Source organism: Plectropomus leopardus, chromosome 19 (genome assembly GCF_008729295.1).
Source record: "Plectropomus leopardus isolate mb chromosome 19, YSFRI_Pleo_2.0, whole genome shotgun sequence".
NCBI lineage: Eukaryota > Metazoa > Chordata > Actinopteri > Perciformes > Serranidae > Plectropomus > Plectropomus leopardus.
This window is the reverse complement of record NC_056481.1, coordinates 14,705,027-14,718,913: the sequence shown is the minus strand read 5'-3', so window position 1 is coordinate 14,718,913 and position 13,887 is coordinate 14,705,027. Positions and strand designations below refer to the sequence as shown.

Genomic DNA, 13,887 nt, shown 5'->3' with positions numbered 1-13,887 from the left:
TCTCAGAAAACACTTAAATTTACTCTCTGCTGTGTTTTCACATGAGACAGAACCAGACTCAAAGGTCTCACTTAGGAGAAATATTCCTGGATCTAGATCTGAAATAATAAGCAGCTCCATTGTAACCAGTCCCCACAGTGAGCCTACCTATCAGTACTATAAGACGAGGCCTTTCACCCGGACGAGGCAGGTACTGTGTTACTTCTTCATAAATGAGGAACTCTGTGTGATTGGCGTCTGGAGTTTGCGGTTCTCCTGGCGAAGCCTGGCGGTCTTTTCTGAGGCGGAAACTCCTGCGCAGTCCAGCTGTGTCCAAAAAAAATGCAAATACAAATGTAAGTGGTCTTCATGTATGTTGCATACATGAAGACCACTGCAGATCACACTGACACTTAAAAACCCAGACTTTTTCAAATCAGTACTCCTCTGATTAAAATTAAAATCCTGTGCCATTCATCACACAACACAGACACGCTGGACAACACCATTAGAAATCAGTGAGAGTACCTGAGTAAAAATCCCATGAGAGAGCATGGCCACAGAAGACAGGCGCTGCCTTACTCTTGGGAGAAACTACAGCTCATATTAGACCATTTATTCAACCAGCTTAAATCTCATCAACACAACAGAAGCTTGGAAGCCATGCATGCTGCGTCTACCTCTCCAGCAAACACAAACTTTAGCATGTAGCATGAGGCCTTTTGTGAAACACAGTGAGATAAATGAGCCGGCATGAGGTGCCACAGAGACACTGTGAGAAGCTCGGTGGCTGGAGAGTTCAGCACAAAAAGCCAGCCTGAGTAACAAGTCCACACACATGAAGTGCTGAGCTTCTTGTAAACAAAGCCATTCATCCACAACAAAACATACTAATACTTATCAATCCTGGCATATTTAAGAGTAAAGAAACTCAGTGACTGTTAAAGCAGAAGTCAAGCTATTTTCAGCCTTTAACAGTTTTCACATCATTGTCCATCAAACTGATCAAAATCATTATAGTTGTTTTACTGTAGATGTACTTGCATATTAGTCTTGTTCATTGAATAATTTTTATGTTAGCTATGTTTAAGGGGTCACCAACGATATTCCAAGTTGAGGGAAACATAAATGTGTACTATGAATTTGATGGCAATACATCTAATAGTTGTTGTGATATTTCACTGAAAACCCCAAATATGGTCCATGGTGTTTCTATAATGCCCCTGCAAAATGTTGCAATGATAATTATTCTCACAAATTCCCCCAATCCCTGTGAAATATGAGCTACTTTTTTTGTTCCATTGTTGCAACTTTTCCACAAATTTGACCAATCTTAATAATTTCCTGTGAGTGTCACTAATCATAAAAGTCCCTCACATCATGTCACTAAACTCACTTCCTTGTTTCTGGTTGTGAAGATGCACGACAACAACATCACACCACATGTTGCCTTTGACTTAAAAACACAAAAAACAGCTGTTCTAAAGAAGGCATGGATTTGCACACAGATTGAGCAGAAATGTGATGTTGCAGTGATTAGTATAAAATTATTGATCGTGCCACCTCACCTATGTCCTTTCCATTCAGAGCACCCTCACTGTCACAGTCTTCTGCAGGATAGCATGCAGGACGAGAAGACGGGGAAAGGGGAGGGAGGAGAGGTCGATGTTGAGGGTATTTCAATGTCTGAACACAGCAGATTAAAGAGCAGTAACTACTACATTTTGAGGGCATAATGGCAAGGGAAAAATGGGGGAAATTGTGGTGGAGAAAGTACAACATAATTTGTGTTTTAGGAAGGGTGCTGATAGAATTTCATTCAGAAATTCTGACCATGAAAACATAAAGACAATGTAGGGATGAGTGCTATTTTCCAACATGAGGGGTTGTCCACGTACCTCTCTCAGCACGATCATCTTGGGTTAGCAATGCAAGGAATAACAAAAAGTATCATTATAGACAGAGAGAGTATTACAGCTGCTATACTGCGATATTACCTTGTGTACATTTAGATCCTAAACTATTTTTCTAATATCTGTGATCCTTATCATGTACAAAAGCAGATAGGCGGGTAAGGAATTTTTTCATCTACTTGTCCTATGTCATTTTTTTTTTTTTTAGATTAATTAAAATACATTATTCATTACACTTATTACAGTTCAAAGAACAACACCTTCAAAAATACATTAGACTGCAACATTTTTTATTAAAGGGGACCTTTTATGCTAATTTCCTGGTTCACACTTGTATTTTAGGTTTCCACTTTAACATGTTTAAATGCTTTAATGTTCAAATAACCGTTATATAATAGTTCATTTTCCTCAAGGTGTCTTTGTGGGAACACCTGTATCACCCTCTGTCTGAAACGCTCCATTTTTGCGCCTGTCCCTTTAAGTCCCCCTCTGAAAAAGCCTATTCTCTTTTTCTGAGTATTTACACTGATGCAGATACTGCAAGTACTGCACAAATGTTGCTGGTTGTGGGGTGTTTTCATGGTGTATAAGTATATGTACTTGAGTAAAGGATCTGAATACTTCTTCTCCCTCAGCTCGAATCATAATGTTATCTTAAGTTAATGCATTTCCATAAATGCATAACATATGAGTATCAGGGGATGCCAGCAAATGCTTAAATAAAGCCATGAACGAAATTTGATCAATAGTGTAAAACATACAAGACAACCAGTTGCATTTAACAAATTGTTTTATTATAATATGTCAGGGGAGGGGGTGGACACATTTTTGTGAATGGGCAGTTTTCAACCTCCTGCAGAGAGAGAGAGAGAGAGAGTGAAGGCAGAAAGCAGGCCAGGAAATGCACACGTGTTAAAATCACTAATGATTAGACTAGATGCTTTTACAGCTAGTTCCACTTCATAGGTAAACTTTGCTATCAGGAAAGATTACTGCTGAAACCTGGTTATGGATGAGGTTTTTATACCTCAGCCCTGCAGCCCAGCACTGAGGTCCAGTCTGTTCCTCCACCAGGGTCCTCGTCTCCTGATGGTGGTATACAGGTCTGCTGTCATCCCTACTGACAAACCTCAGACCGGACACACAGACACACACACATCATCATATTGTTGAAATACAAACTATTCAACGCTCTTACAGACCCATCAGTGTTTTTAGCAGAATATATCGTAGCCTATATTTTACAGACTGCAGAAATGACGTCACTGTCCAAATACATATGGTCCTGACTGTATCTTAAAACATCTCAACTATCTAAGTTATATAAACATTATAAAAAGTTTTGGATGCTACAGAAATAACTGACAATTACATTTCTTATTGTTTTTTGGATCCCGTGTGGCTAGCTGCTTAATTTCAGCTCTTCAGCTGTAATAAATGTGAAGTTATTAACTCACTTCAGTTTACTTTCTTTTTACGATGACCCTCCACATTTATGCTGTTGACTGGACAAAAGATAACATTACCCATGTAATCTAGTACAGCAAGCTACCAGTCAATGTAACATAAATTACATGTAACTTCTAATACAGTTGCAAGTAAATGTTGCTAACTCTAACATTAATCTAATAAACTCTGTAAGCAAACAAACACCGATAAGGGCTTTTATTTTATGTAAAGCATTGTACCAATAGCACTGGCTATAATTAGGATCTAACTATGGTAGCCAATATCTCAAGATACAAAAAATACTTACTTATGCATTAAAATGTTCAAAAATTGAGTGATTTAATTAACTTACCGGAGAGCGAGCCTCAGGATCATGAAAATGAAAGGGGCTCAGTGCTGGAACTATCCGTCCACGTGACTTCCGCATTTCACGATTACAACAGGTGTCTATGGGAGTGTCGAAACTCTCTGTATTTCTAAGGCACTGGGTTAGGGTATCAGAGTTAGCCAATCACAGGGAGAGTGAGAAAGAGTAGGGCCGATTATGGCTTCAATAGCCTACAAAATGCAAATTCACTAACAAGTCGTGTACCAGCAAGAATCTGATCTAAATTCAGGGAGAAATTAACAACAGCAGCAACCAAGGGAACAAGGTTCCCTGACAACAGCATGTAGTTTCATAGAGCAGCGTAGTCTACGTGATGTAAACACTTGCAGTAGCCTGCCTGCAGCAGATGGCCATATAGAAATCGATCACTATCGGCTTTGTAACATTATATATATATGACAGAAAAAATAAGTAAAAGAATAATAGGTCCCCTTTAAGCTCAGGGAGATTTTGGAAGTTTAGATTTTATGCAAACAGACTACAAACTGGAAAGGAAGTGACTTAACCACAAGTCATTTTTCAAACCTCTTTGTTTCATTTTACTTTTAAATTGGATCAGGAAATGAGACAATGGATTACATTTTATGATTTGTTTTAGAGAAACTAACCTCAGATCCTCTATTCACTTTCCTAATCTCTGTATATCCTTGACTAGAATAGATCTGACCTGCAATACAAGCTGCACCTGAGTATTTATGCTTCTTGTACGTTTATGGTTTCACTGTAGATTATAGGTGACAATTTTTGATTTACAGAAGTGAAATGAACTTACATGCTTTTGGGGACATAGGGGCAGGGAAAGAACCCATTTTCATCCTGTATCTCAAGCGCCTGGGGACAAAAAAATCAATAAAGTGAAGACTTATTTTTAAACTGAAAAAGGCAACCTGGTGAGATATTTTCAAATCATATACATGGTGACTTCAACCCTCTGAACCTTAGGCTAATAGGCTTGTTTTTCTTTCAAAAACATGAGAATAGGGCAATGGGCAATGGACGAAGAAACTACCTAAGAATCCGAAAGAAATTCATAAAAAGTACATAAAATGGACCTGAAAATTAGTTTTAAAAAAAGACCTGGAAAATTGCTTGAAAAACAATAATTTTGTTACTAAAAACTTCAATATGTAATTATGAAAAATACCAAGCTCTCCCTAGCTTTTTTCTTTTTCCCCTATAGACATTTTAAGGAATAATTTTCACAATATTCTAATTTCTTGAAATCTGTAGAACATTTCTTACTGTTTTTGAAAGAAATTGCACCAATTTTCTCAGGATTCAAAGGTTTAAATACTAGTGAAAAGCATCTGAAGGTAGCACAATTAAAAAGCGATGTCGCTGCAGGTTTCAAAGGGTTAAACAGCATCATTTATTTGGCAGTAGAGTCGATGTACCTTTCCTGGAACTGTGTGGAGGGGATGAGGGCGGCTCGCAGGTTACAGTCGCCAATCCTCTTGGCCTGCCACCAGGTGGCGTCCTCCTGGCTTACAACCTGAAGAATGTCCCCCCTCTTGAAAGGAAGTCCCGCCTCTTGGCACGGCGTGGCCTTGTCCTCATACGGCGTGTAGTCAAACAAAGCCCGGAGGTAGACCTTTGAGAAGTTTGGATATAACTTAGTAGAGGTAACTCTGAAGCTCAGGGGATCATTTTTCTGTCGCCACATTGGCGGAAGTGGCGGTGTACGGATCAACAACAAATGAAAACAAACACTTCATTTTGGGTAGTTACGCGTCATGTGACGTTGTAAATGTAGTAATATCACCTTCGGATGTCCCGAGGATCAATATCAGACCCAATCAACACATTTTCTAGGTGATCGATATTGGTTATTTTGAACACGCGCCCGATCCGCCACATGGACGTACTGTAGTGAAGTCAGATCCGCCATCACTCAGGTGCCGTAAAGGAAGAGCACAATTTGCGACAGATACTCGGGTTTTATCGTAATGCTGTAGAAACCTAGAAACGTTTTTTTTCCATGTTTACATTAAGTTATATTTTTGTTATTTTTCGTCAACTAGTTTTACTATGATGCTTCAATATGCAAAATTGTGACCGGTTTTTATTTGTTTTGACTAGGAGCGTTAAAGTTCAGCTTTTACATTACTTTGAAACGTAATTGTGATTATATTTCTCATTTATTTGTTCTGTACGTTTATTACTATGCTGCACTAAGTGGATTTGAGAACCATTTCTCAAGGCATGTTTTCTTTATTTTTGTAAAAATAGAAGAATTAATATTAATGCAATTGTTCTAATTTTTTTTTTTCAAAAACCTTAACCTTTTAGGATGCAGACATTTTTCTTGTACTGCATTGCAGAGATAAACTGTAAAGCATATAAACTGGATTGATTTCTAAAACTTTAAAGTACTTGAAGTGCGATTGTGCAGCTGTATTATCCAGGTAAATACAAGTATCGGATCAGGATTTGGCAGCGGCAGATATACTCAGTATCTAATACTGTATTTGGACTGAATATTACAGACAAAGGAGTCCTCACCCTGCTTTCCTTTAGTTTGTCTTCTTCTACAACAGCTGGAATGATTTTCAGTGTGATGGATCCCTGTGACTGCGACTGATCAGAAACATCACAGCAGCATCATCATCAATCCACAGTGAATAATCATACAGTATCTGCACAAGCACAATGCGATGTGACTAAAACCTTTTTTTTTTTTTCATTTACCAGAATCTGACTAATCTCATCTGGCCTTTTATGGGTTATCAGGTTTCCGTTGACCTCTCGAAGCTCATCCCCAACATGCACCAGACCTGTAAACACAACACACACAAAACAAGTCCACTGAACACATGCCTACTAGTCAAGCAAAATAAAGCACAGAAAATCCCAGTGTGCGTGTGTAGTACCACTAAGAGTATTTTTAGAGTGCAAGGCTCAAAATATTTACAAAAAAAGACAATTTTCCATTGGCAAGAGGTTGATAACATCTCCATGGTAACAGCCAGGGGCAACCCGTGTTTGTAATCTCAAAATATGCAATCTTGGGCCACTAATCTCAAGGATTTGCTCTCTGTTGACAGTTACACAACGTAATCTTCTCACTTCTCTATCAGTGTATCAGTAGAGACAAGAAGTCCTGTTGGGTGAGGTTTTTTTTTCATCAGAGGAAATGCAAGAATACAACTGACATTTAAATTATGATATATGTTGTATGAAGACTTTTCGCCTCACCGCTGCGGTCAGCTGCCCCTCCCCTCATGATTCTGGCCACGATCACAGCTCCTGTCGCCTCGTCTCTCCGGATGGTCGCACCCTGGTGGAAAATCACCAGTGAATCAGATTTAACACATACTATATCTCATCTCATCTTGCAGCAGCAAGATGCTCATCTAAAATTGCACATTTTTTTTCATATCAAAATAAAAAGTGCCATTTTGACTATGCTTGTGCCGCACAGTATAGTGGGCTTCCCCAAAAGATTAAAAATAAATTGCAGGTAGCACAGAATGGTGTCCTCTGATACATGCTCAATGTTCCTCCCAGGACACCTTTAGGACCTTTAGAAATGGAGCACGTGGGATTGTTACCTGAGTTAAACAGCTGAAACTGAAAAATGTGTTTGATATAATTCATAAAAAATATATGAACTGTCAAATTGGCATGCTTGGAAGTTAACATGATTTAGAAATACTGCGTATGCACAAAAGGAGGCAGAAGTCCCTTTCAAAGCAAACTTTGGGATTTATAAAAACACAAACTTGCCAGGAAAATGTGTGGTCTGCCACAGATATTTTGTGTAAAATAAATTGAAAAAGCACCTCTCACGTATCATAAACGTGTATTTGCAAAAACAGATTAATACGAATGAGTGTGCACACGAAAAACGTGATTTAGGATACTAAAAAAAGTTGGGATAACTGTTAATGTAAAAGAACCTCTCAAATATGTCCTGTAATTAGTAAACAATATTTGCATGTTATGAAATGTATTCTCATAAATAATAAGGTGAACAGGATGACAAATGATGTGTGATGCTGCAGTTTTCAGTGCCCCAGTCCAGCAGATATGAGTGCATAGTTTCATAGTTATCATATATCATGTTTTATAATGCGTTCATGTTTTGTCTGTGTGTTAAATGTGTTTAATTCATTGTAAAGTTCTGGGTAACTGTGTTTTGAAAGCTGCTATACAAATAATGTTTAGAATTACCATTACTGATATTTTTATTATCATCATCATCACATTTTTGTTGCGCAGAGCTGCTTGACAGTTTGCGTTTCCTCCACACCTGTCGCTTTTCAGATACAGTCAATAGATGGGTGGATATAAAAAGGCAATCACAATGCGTAAAGACGCACAGTGACTTATTTGGCACAGTTAGAGGATGAGGCGTGCGGGAGACTCATGAGGGAAGCCCCGATGATCCCTGCCAGTCTCTCACACACTCTGTCTGTGAAGGGCAATGCATTTTTTGGCCTCCACTTTAATTACGGACCACTTCTTTTTAATTTCGCCCACTGTCCGACCCTCTGGGGTCACAGCATGTACTGCATCTGCCACACGCTTTTTGGCGTTTTGGCATTCCCTTACGTGTGTCAACCTCCCCAACAAGACCTTCAGCTCCACACTGTGTAAAATGTCTTTTCTTGCCCTTCTTCTCAGTGTTTGCAATGCTTGCCTTCATGCAGGTAGTGTGAATGAATATTAATTAAGGGTGTTGCATTTACAGGCACCTGAGGGTGGGACAAGACGCTCGCTCATGTGCGCCAAATTTGAGTTGACCAGTGCTGCTAGTAGAATCAGGTCGGGGGCGCCCAGTAGCTCAGTTGGTAGAGCGGGCGCCCCAACCCTGATTCTACTTTAGCAGCACTGATACAGGTAAACATGTTATTGTCTTCAGGATTTGGCTCAGGCTGTGACTGTAGCCTCCAGCAAGACAAGAAAAATAGCATTACCAAAAATGTCAAAGTGTTCCTTTATGTCCAACCATCATATGGGTTGGACACTATCATCTCCACATAATTTAACATACCAGACAGACGAGCAGCTCTACCTGTGAAAAGAATCAAACATATTTGGGTTGAATCGCTGCCCTCTGAGGGGACTGGGATTTAATGAATGAATTAGTTAGTTATTATGTGTGCTTGCTGCTGAAAAACTGGTCTCACCGCAGGTGTTTCTGACAAGTTAACACCAAATCTATTTTCTGTCCTTTGCTTTAAGGATTTCCTCGAGAATGGATTTTTTTATAGCCTCACACAGGAGGCACACATTCACACCTCTGGGCTCGCTAAAGCCTCAGAGCTGCTCCATTAAAGTAAATTGAGTTTTTAAAGCTTCACTTGAGGGCAAAGAGAATAATAGCTCTTAGGGGAAGGAAGAGCTCGTATTTGGTTATGTCCTCAGGTGTGAGGTGGCACTCACCAGGGGTTCTTTGTTCTTCACCAAGCGGACGATCTTGACCGACTCTTCCTCCAGATCGTCGTCCAGATCCTCCGGCAGTGGCGGCAGCACCGGGTCAAAGTTCTTTTGGGCCACTGTGTCGTGAGCTGACAGCACCGCCTTTATGAAATGACACGAATACAAAAGCACACATTTAAGAGCCTGAAGGACAAAAAGACAGCAAGAAAAAGCAAATAATACACGACAGAAAAAAAGTGAAACAAATGTGCGTTCCAGTTTCACAGCCGTCATCTCTTCTGGCTCACCAGAAAGCCAATAAATCCAACAAAATACCTTGATTAGAGTGATTAGCCTGTCTTCTCTGTGTCTACGGGGAGAGACCACTCTGACTGTGGTGTTATGTAACACATGATCAACTTAGAGGAAAATCGGAGCAGCTCAGGGTTAAAGCCCAAAGAAGCAGTGGCATTAAAGAGCTCGAGGAATAAGAGGATGTGAAAAGGAGGGAAGCACTGTCAAGCATTCATTAGTTTGTGTATGTGTGCGGAAAGACACAAAACGTGTATGTGTGAGTGTGTACCTTGAGGTGAGGAGTGCTCAGCAGGAGAAGCAGTTCTCTCTCATCGTCCTCCAGGGGACCGTTCTGAAGCTCCTCTGCCAGCTGAAGATTTGAATCAGAAAATCACTTCTTGAAACAATAAAATCTCCTCATGAAATAGATGTACTTCAGACAATTACCTTTGCTGGATTACAACACATTTTTCCACCACACGTCATTAAATTTGTTCTTAGACAGTTATTATTAAGATTAAACTTCAGTTTGGCTTTGAAATATAAAAAGGAAATATTTCACTTACATCCTCTGCCAGACAGGTGGCGCTGTGGAGAACTGGAGTCGGACTGTGTTTCTCATACTGCTTCAGTTTGTCATGAATCTGGGAACACAGACAAGACATGCAGATGCACATTCACAAAGAGCGACTTGATGACAGTGAAGTATTCACGTCTGTTACTTAAATAAAAGTGGCAACATTACAGTAAAACATAATACAGTAAATAGTAAAAGTCCTGCATTCACACCTCTACCTGAGTAAAAGTACAAAAATATTGACACAAAAAATACTCAAATTACCAGAAGTGAAACTACTTATTATGCACGATGACCCATTTTATAATCACAAGTATTATATTACTGGATTATATTTACTGATGCATCGACGTATTTATCATTTTAATGTTGCAGCTGTTAAAGGTGGGGCTAATTTTAAAAGGTATACTATGTGGTACTGTCGGTTAATATTTATGCTCACCAGCGAAAGTAAAAGCAAAAATACACCTCCACACACTTCTAGTTGGTTGTATGTGATGACTAAGAGGGATTACTTCTGAATGAGTCTATACATAGTTGTTGTCTTTTATTAAGTAAAATCATGCATAGCATGTCTTTAATCTCTAATAATACAAAACAGTGTTATAGCATATTCATATTTTGTATTAGGGTAATAACAACTTAAGGCAAATTAAATTTCATACATTCAGACTTTCTTGATGCCACAAAGGATGAACTGTAAGACCCATTTTACGATAAAAAAAAACTTAAAAAAAAAAAAAAAAACATTATTTAATTTAAACCATTGATTTAAGACATCTTAATTCCATGGCCTTATTTTTAGATTAATGAATTTGCCTTTTTAGACACTTTAAGGATCCACAGAAACCCTGAATAAAACAAATATCCACGTAACTAATAACCATCCATACCAAACAGAAGTGGTGAAGTAAAAAGTAAAACATTTGCCTCAAGAATAAAGAGCAGTAGAAGTATGAAAGAGTATAAAATGGAAATACTTAACAAGTACATATATTAAAAATGAATAATAAAAATAATAATGAAAGTTTACTTTACTTTAATTTTACAGCACATTACTTGAGTAAATTCTATAAACTGTAAAACTATTAGTAGGTTCTATTCTCTAAAGATTTTTTTAAAGGCCAATAAATGCAGTACGTGACCAGACATGGTCTGAGGCCACAGTCAGACCAGAAATAAGGAGACATCTGCTTCATTAGTGTCTGCTGTACCTTCATGAGGTAACCGAGGCTTTTTTCACTGAAGACATCTTTGAGGAAGACCAGGTCCTCTTTATGGTTGGCATCTGGGCGAAGCTGAGAGGTGAGCAGGGCCAGAGTCTCATGCAGCCCTGTGACTCATTGGAAAAAAAAGAAAAAGTTAAGTATCAATCACATGATCAAACACCAATTTTATCTGTTGTATGGGATATAGACGCTTTTCTATCATCACAAATTCATCATTATTACAGAAAGAAAATGAAGAGTGTTGTGTCATTACAGTTTCCAAAATCTGTGTGAACATGTTAGATGCATATTTCTTCTTTAGGGAACAAGAACCAAAATCATTTAGATCTGGAATATTAGGTCTGTTTTTTAAAACAGCAATACCACGACACTGCACAGACTGTCAGGAAAACAACAACCACATTTGCAGAACTGTGGAAAAGTCTTAGGCCACCATAAATTTGTTGTTTTAGCACAGATGCGAAGAAGATATTTAGTTATTTCTCAGTCTCTTTATTTGGATACAAAGAATACGGAGAACATGTAAAATGCATTGAAACACCAAAAAAGTCAAAACAAAAGAGCTTCTTTAGACTGAAGTCAACATTTAGTCCCACCCCTCTTTTCATCCAGCACCTCTTGAACTCTCTTGAGCAGATTAAAGTTTTCTTTAATAATATTCTGGCAGGAGATTAGTATTGTAAATCTCATATTGTCTGCCCAAGAGTTTCTAGTTTCAGACGTGCTAAGCGCAAATGGAGATCACACTAAATACTTGCAAATTTAGCCGGTTGAAGTTGTTTTATTCTGAAATATTAACATTTTTAATACTGTATACATATTTCCTGTATCTTCTGATCATTATAACTGTGCTAAAATAACAAAGTTCAAGGTGGCCTTCGACTTTTACACAGTACATTAGATCCAAATAAACTCACTTTGAAGTCCATTTTCTCTCTACACAGGGTTCCTACAGCTTAAGGAAAATTAAATTTAATACTTAAAGACTTTTTTAATGCTACTTGGGATGAAAATCAATTTTCACAATATCCTAAAAAATAAAAAAAACAAGAACCAACTGATTTACCTCTTTTTCTGCCCGAACATTTAATGTGTCATAACATGGTATATTTTTTGTAAAAAAGTCAGATATGGTTAGAACTGGATAATACCTAGCATTTATTTTTGATTTTATTACTGACATGTACCTTATGTACCTCCTCGCTCTGTATTGAATATTATTTCACTGCTTCAACTCCTATCATGAAGAGTTTAAGAAGAGGAATTCAGTAAATTATATATAAAAAAAAAGTAATGTTTCCTTTTTATTTTGTGATTTTACAATGCAACGTCAGAAAAAAGCAATTTCATGACATCCTACTTCCAATGTCTTTGCATTTTTCAGACTTTTGAAAGACTGATTTAAGACATTTTGATACCAATTAAGGCTTACTTTTATATAAATTATTTCAATGCCTTTTCATACATTTTAAGGATCTGCGTGAACCCTGTTACAATAGAAACTATATGGATTATTATATTCCCTCAATGTCTGTCTTTGTAAACTTGAAATGCTCCCTCCTCCCCAAATTTCAGTGACTATCCAACTATCATCTATTAGAGATTGTTTGTCAGGCTGCTGTTTGGGTGCATACAGGTTAAACTGGCGAGTCTTAGGTGACTCCTTTTGTCATGCAAAGACATATAATAACTTCACAGAAAAAATCTGTGGGCTCTTTTTTTGGTTTATTTACAGTAAAAGCATTTTTCTTTATTTTCTCCCAGTTTAAGCTCCAGTAATGTATGCTTGATATATTAACACGTGCATTATTCAGAAGCATATATGAAGCATCAGAGAGAATAAACTGATAGCTTGAGCATATGCCTGGCTGTACCTGTGCTTGCAGACACGATGGGCATGGCTTCAATCATTCAGAGGAGGCAGGAGGGTGCAGAAAGGGGGAGAGCAGGGAGGGAGGGGAAACAAAGCCGGTGAACTCTCTCCACTGGCTCTGTCTGTTCCTCACGTACAGACGAGGTGAAAAATCACAGACACAGCTGGGGATGAAAAACAAACACAATGTCACTCTTAGAGGAGCATTTTTGAAAAAGTGGATTCAACTAAGACTTATCAGAGATTTAAAGTCTTCCACAAAATTGTGATTTTATTCTGAGAACTCCTTTTTTATTCCTGGATAATTTTAAGTCAGTACAAAAAAGGAGTTCTCAGAATAAAATTACAATTTTGTGGAAGACTTTAAATCTCTGATAAGTCTTAATTCAGAGGAGGCAGGAGGGTGCAGAAAGGGGGAGAGCAGGGAGGGGGGAAACAAAGCCGGTGAACTCTCTCCACTGGCTCTGTCTGTTCCTCACGTACAGACGAGGTGAAAAATCACAGACACAGCTGGGGATGAAAAACAAACACAATGTCACTCTTAGAGGGGCATTTTTGAAAAAGTGGATTCAACTAAGACTTATCAGATAGAGTTAGTATTTGTAAAAACCACCCTTAACTTTTTTTGCAGCTATCAGCATGGAAATGACGACTATATATATATATATTTATATATATATATATATATATATATATATATAAATATATATATATATAGTCGTCATTTCCATGCTGATAGCTGCAAAAAAAGTTAAGGGTGGTTTTTACAAATACTAACTCTAGGAGCAACTAGAATAACAGCTTTGCAGTTGCATGTCTCC

General features: G+C 38.0%; 1 protein-coding gene across 6 annotated transcripts in view; it reads right to left on the bottom strand.

The window, feature by feature from the left end:
* The window catches only part of LOC121958621 (MAGUK p55 subfamily member 3-like), a 31,952-nt gene extending 18,708 nt beyond the window's left edge, over positions 1–13,244 (bottom strand). Inside the window, exons 1-14 of one of the 6 annotated variants that reach the window (XM_042507668.1) lie at positions 13,068–13,244; positions 11,179–11,303; positions 9,954–10,031; positions 9,677–9,757; positions 9,118–9,255; positions 6,925–7,006; positions 6,418–6,503; positions 6,232–6,306; positions 5,124–5,320; positions 4,502–4,560; positions 1,878–1,895; positions 1,548–1,589; positions 508–573; positions 148–306 (exon numbers count right to left, since the gene is read on the bottom strand). In XM_042507668.1, coding sequence (XP_042363602.1) covers positions 148–306; positions 508–573; positions 1,548–1,589; positions 1,878–1,895; positions 4,502–4,560; positions 5,124–5,320; positions 6,232–6,306; positions 6,418–6,503; positions 6,925–7,006; positions 9,118–9,255; positions 9,677–9,757; positions 9,954–10,031; positions 11,179–11,303; positions 13,068–13,104 — 1,243 coding nt within the window. In that variant the 5' untranslated portion in view covers positions 13,105–13,244. The remainder of the gene's footprint in view (positions 1–147; positions 307–507; positions 574–1,547; positions 1,590–1,877; positions 1,896–4,501; positions 4,561–5,123; positions 5,321–6,231; positions 6,307–6,417; positions 6,504–6,924; positions 7,007–9,117; positions 9,256–9,676; positions 9,758–9,953; positions 10,032–11,178; positions 11,304–13,067) is intronic. The other 5 variants (XM_042507670.1, XM_042507671.1, XM_042507672.1 and 2 more) reach the window with 5 other exon arrangements.
* Positions 13,245–13,887: the final 643 nt, after the last annotated feature.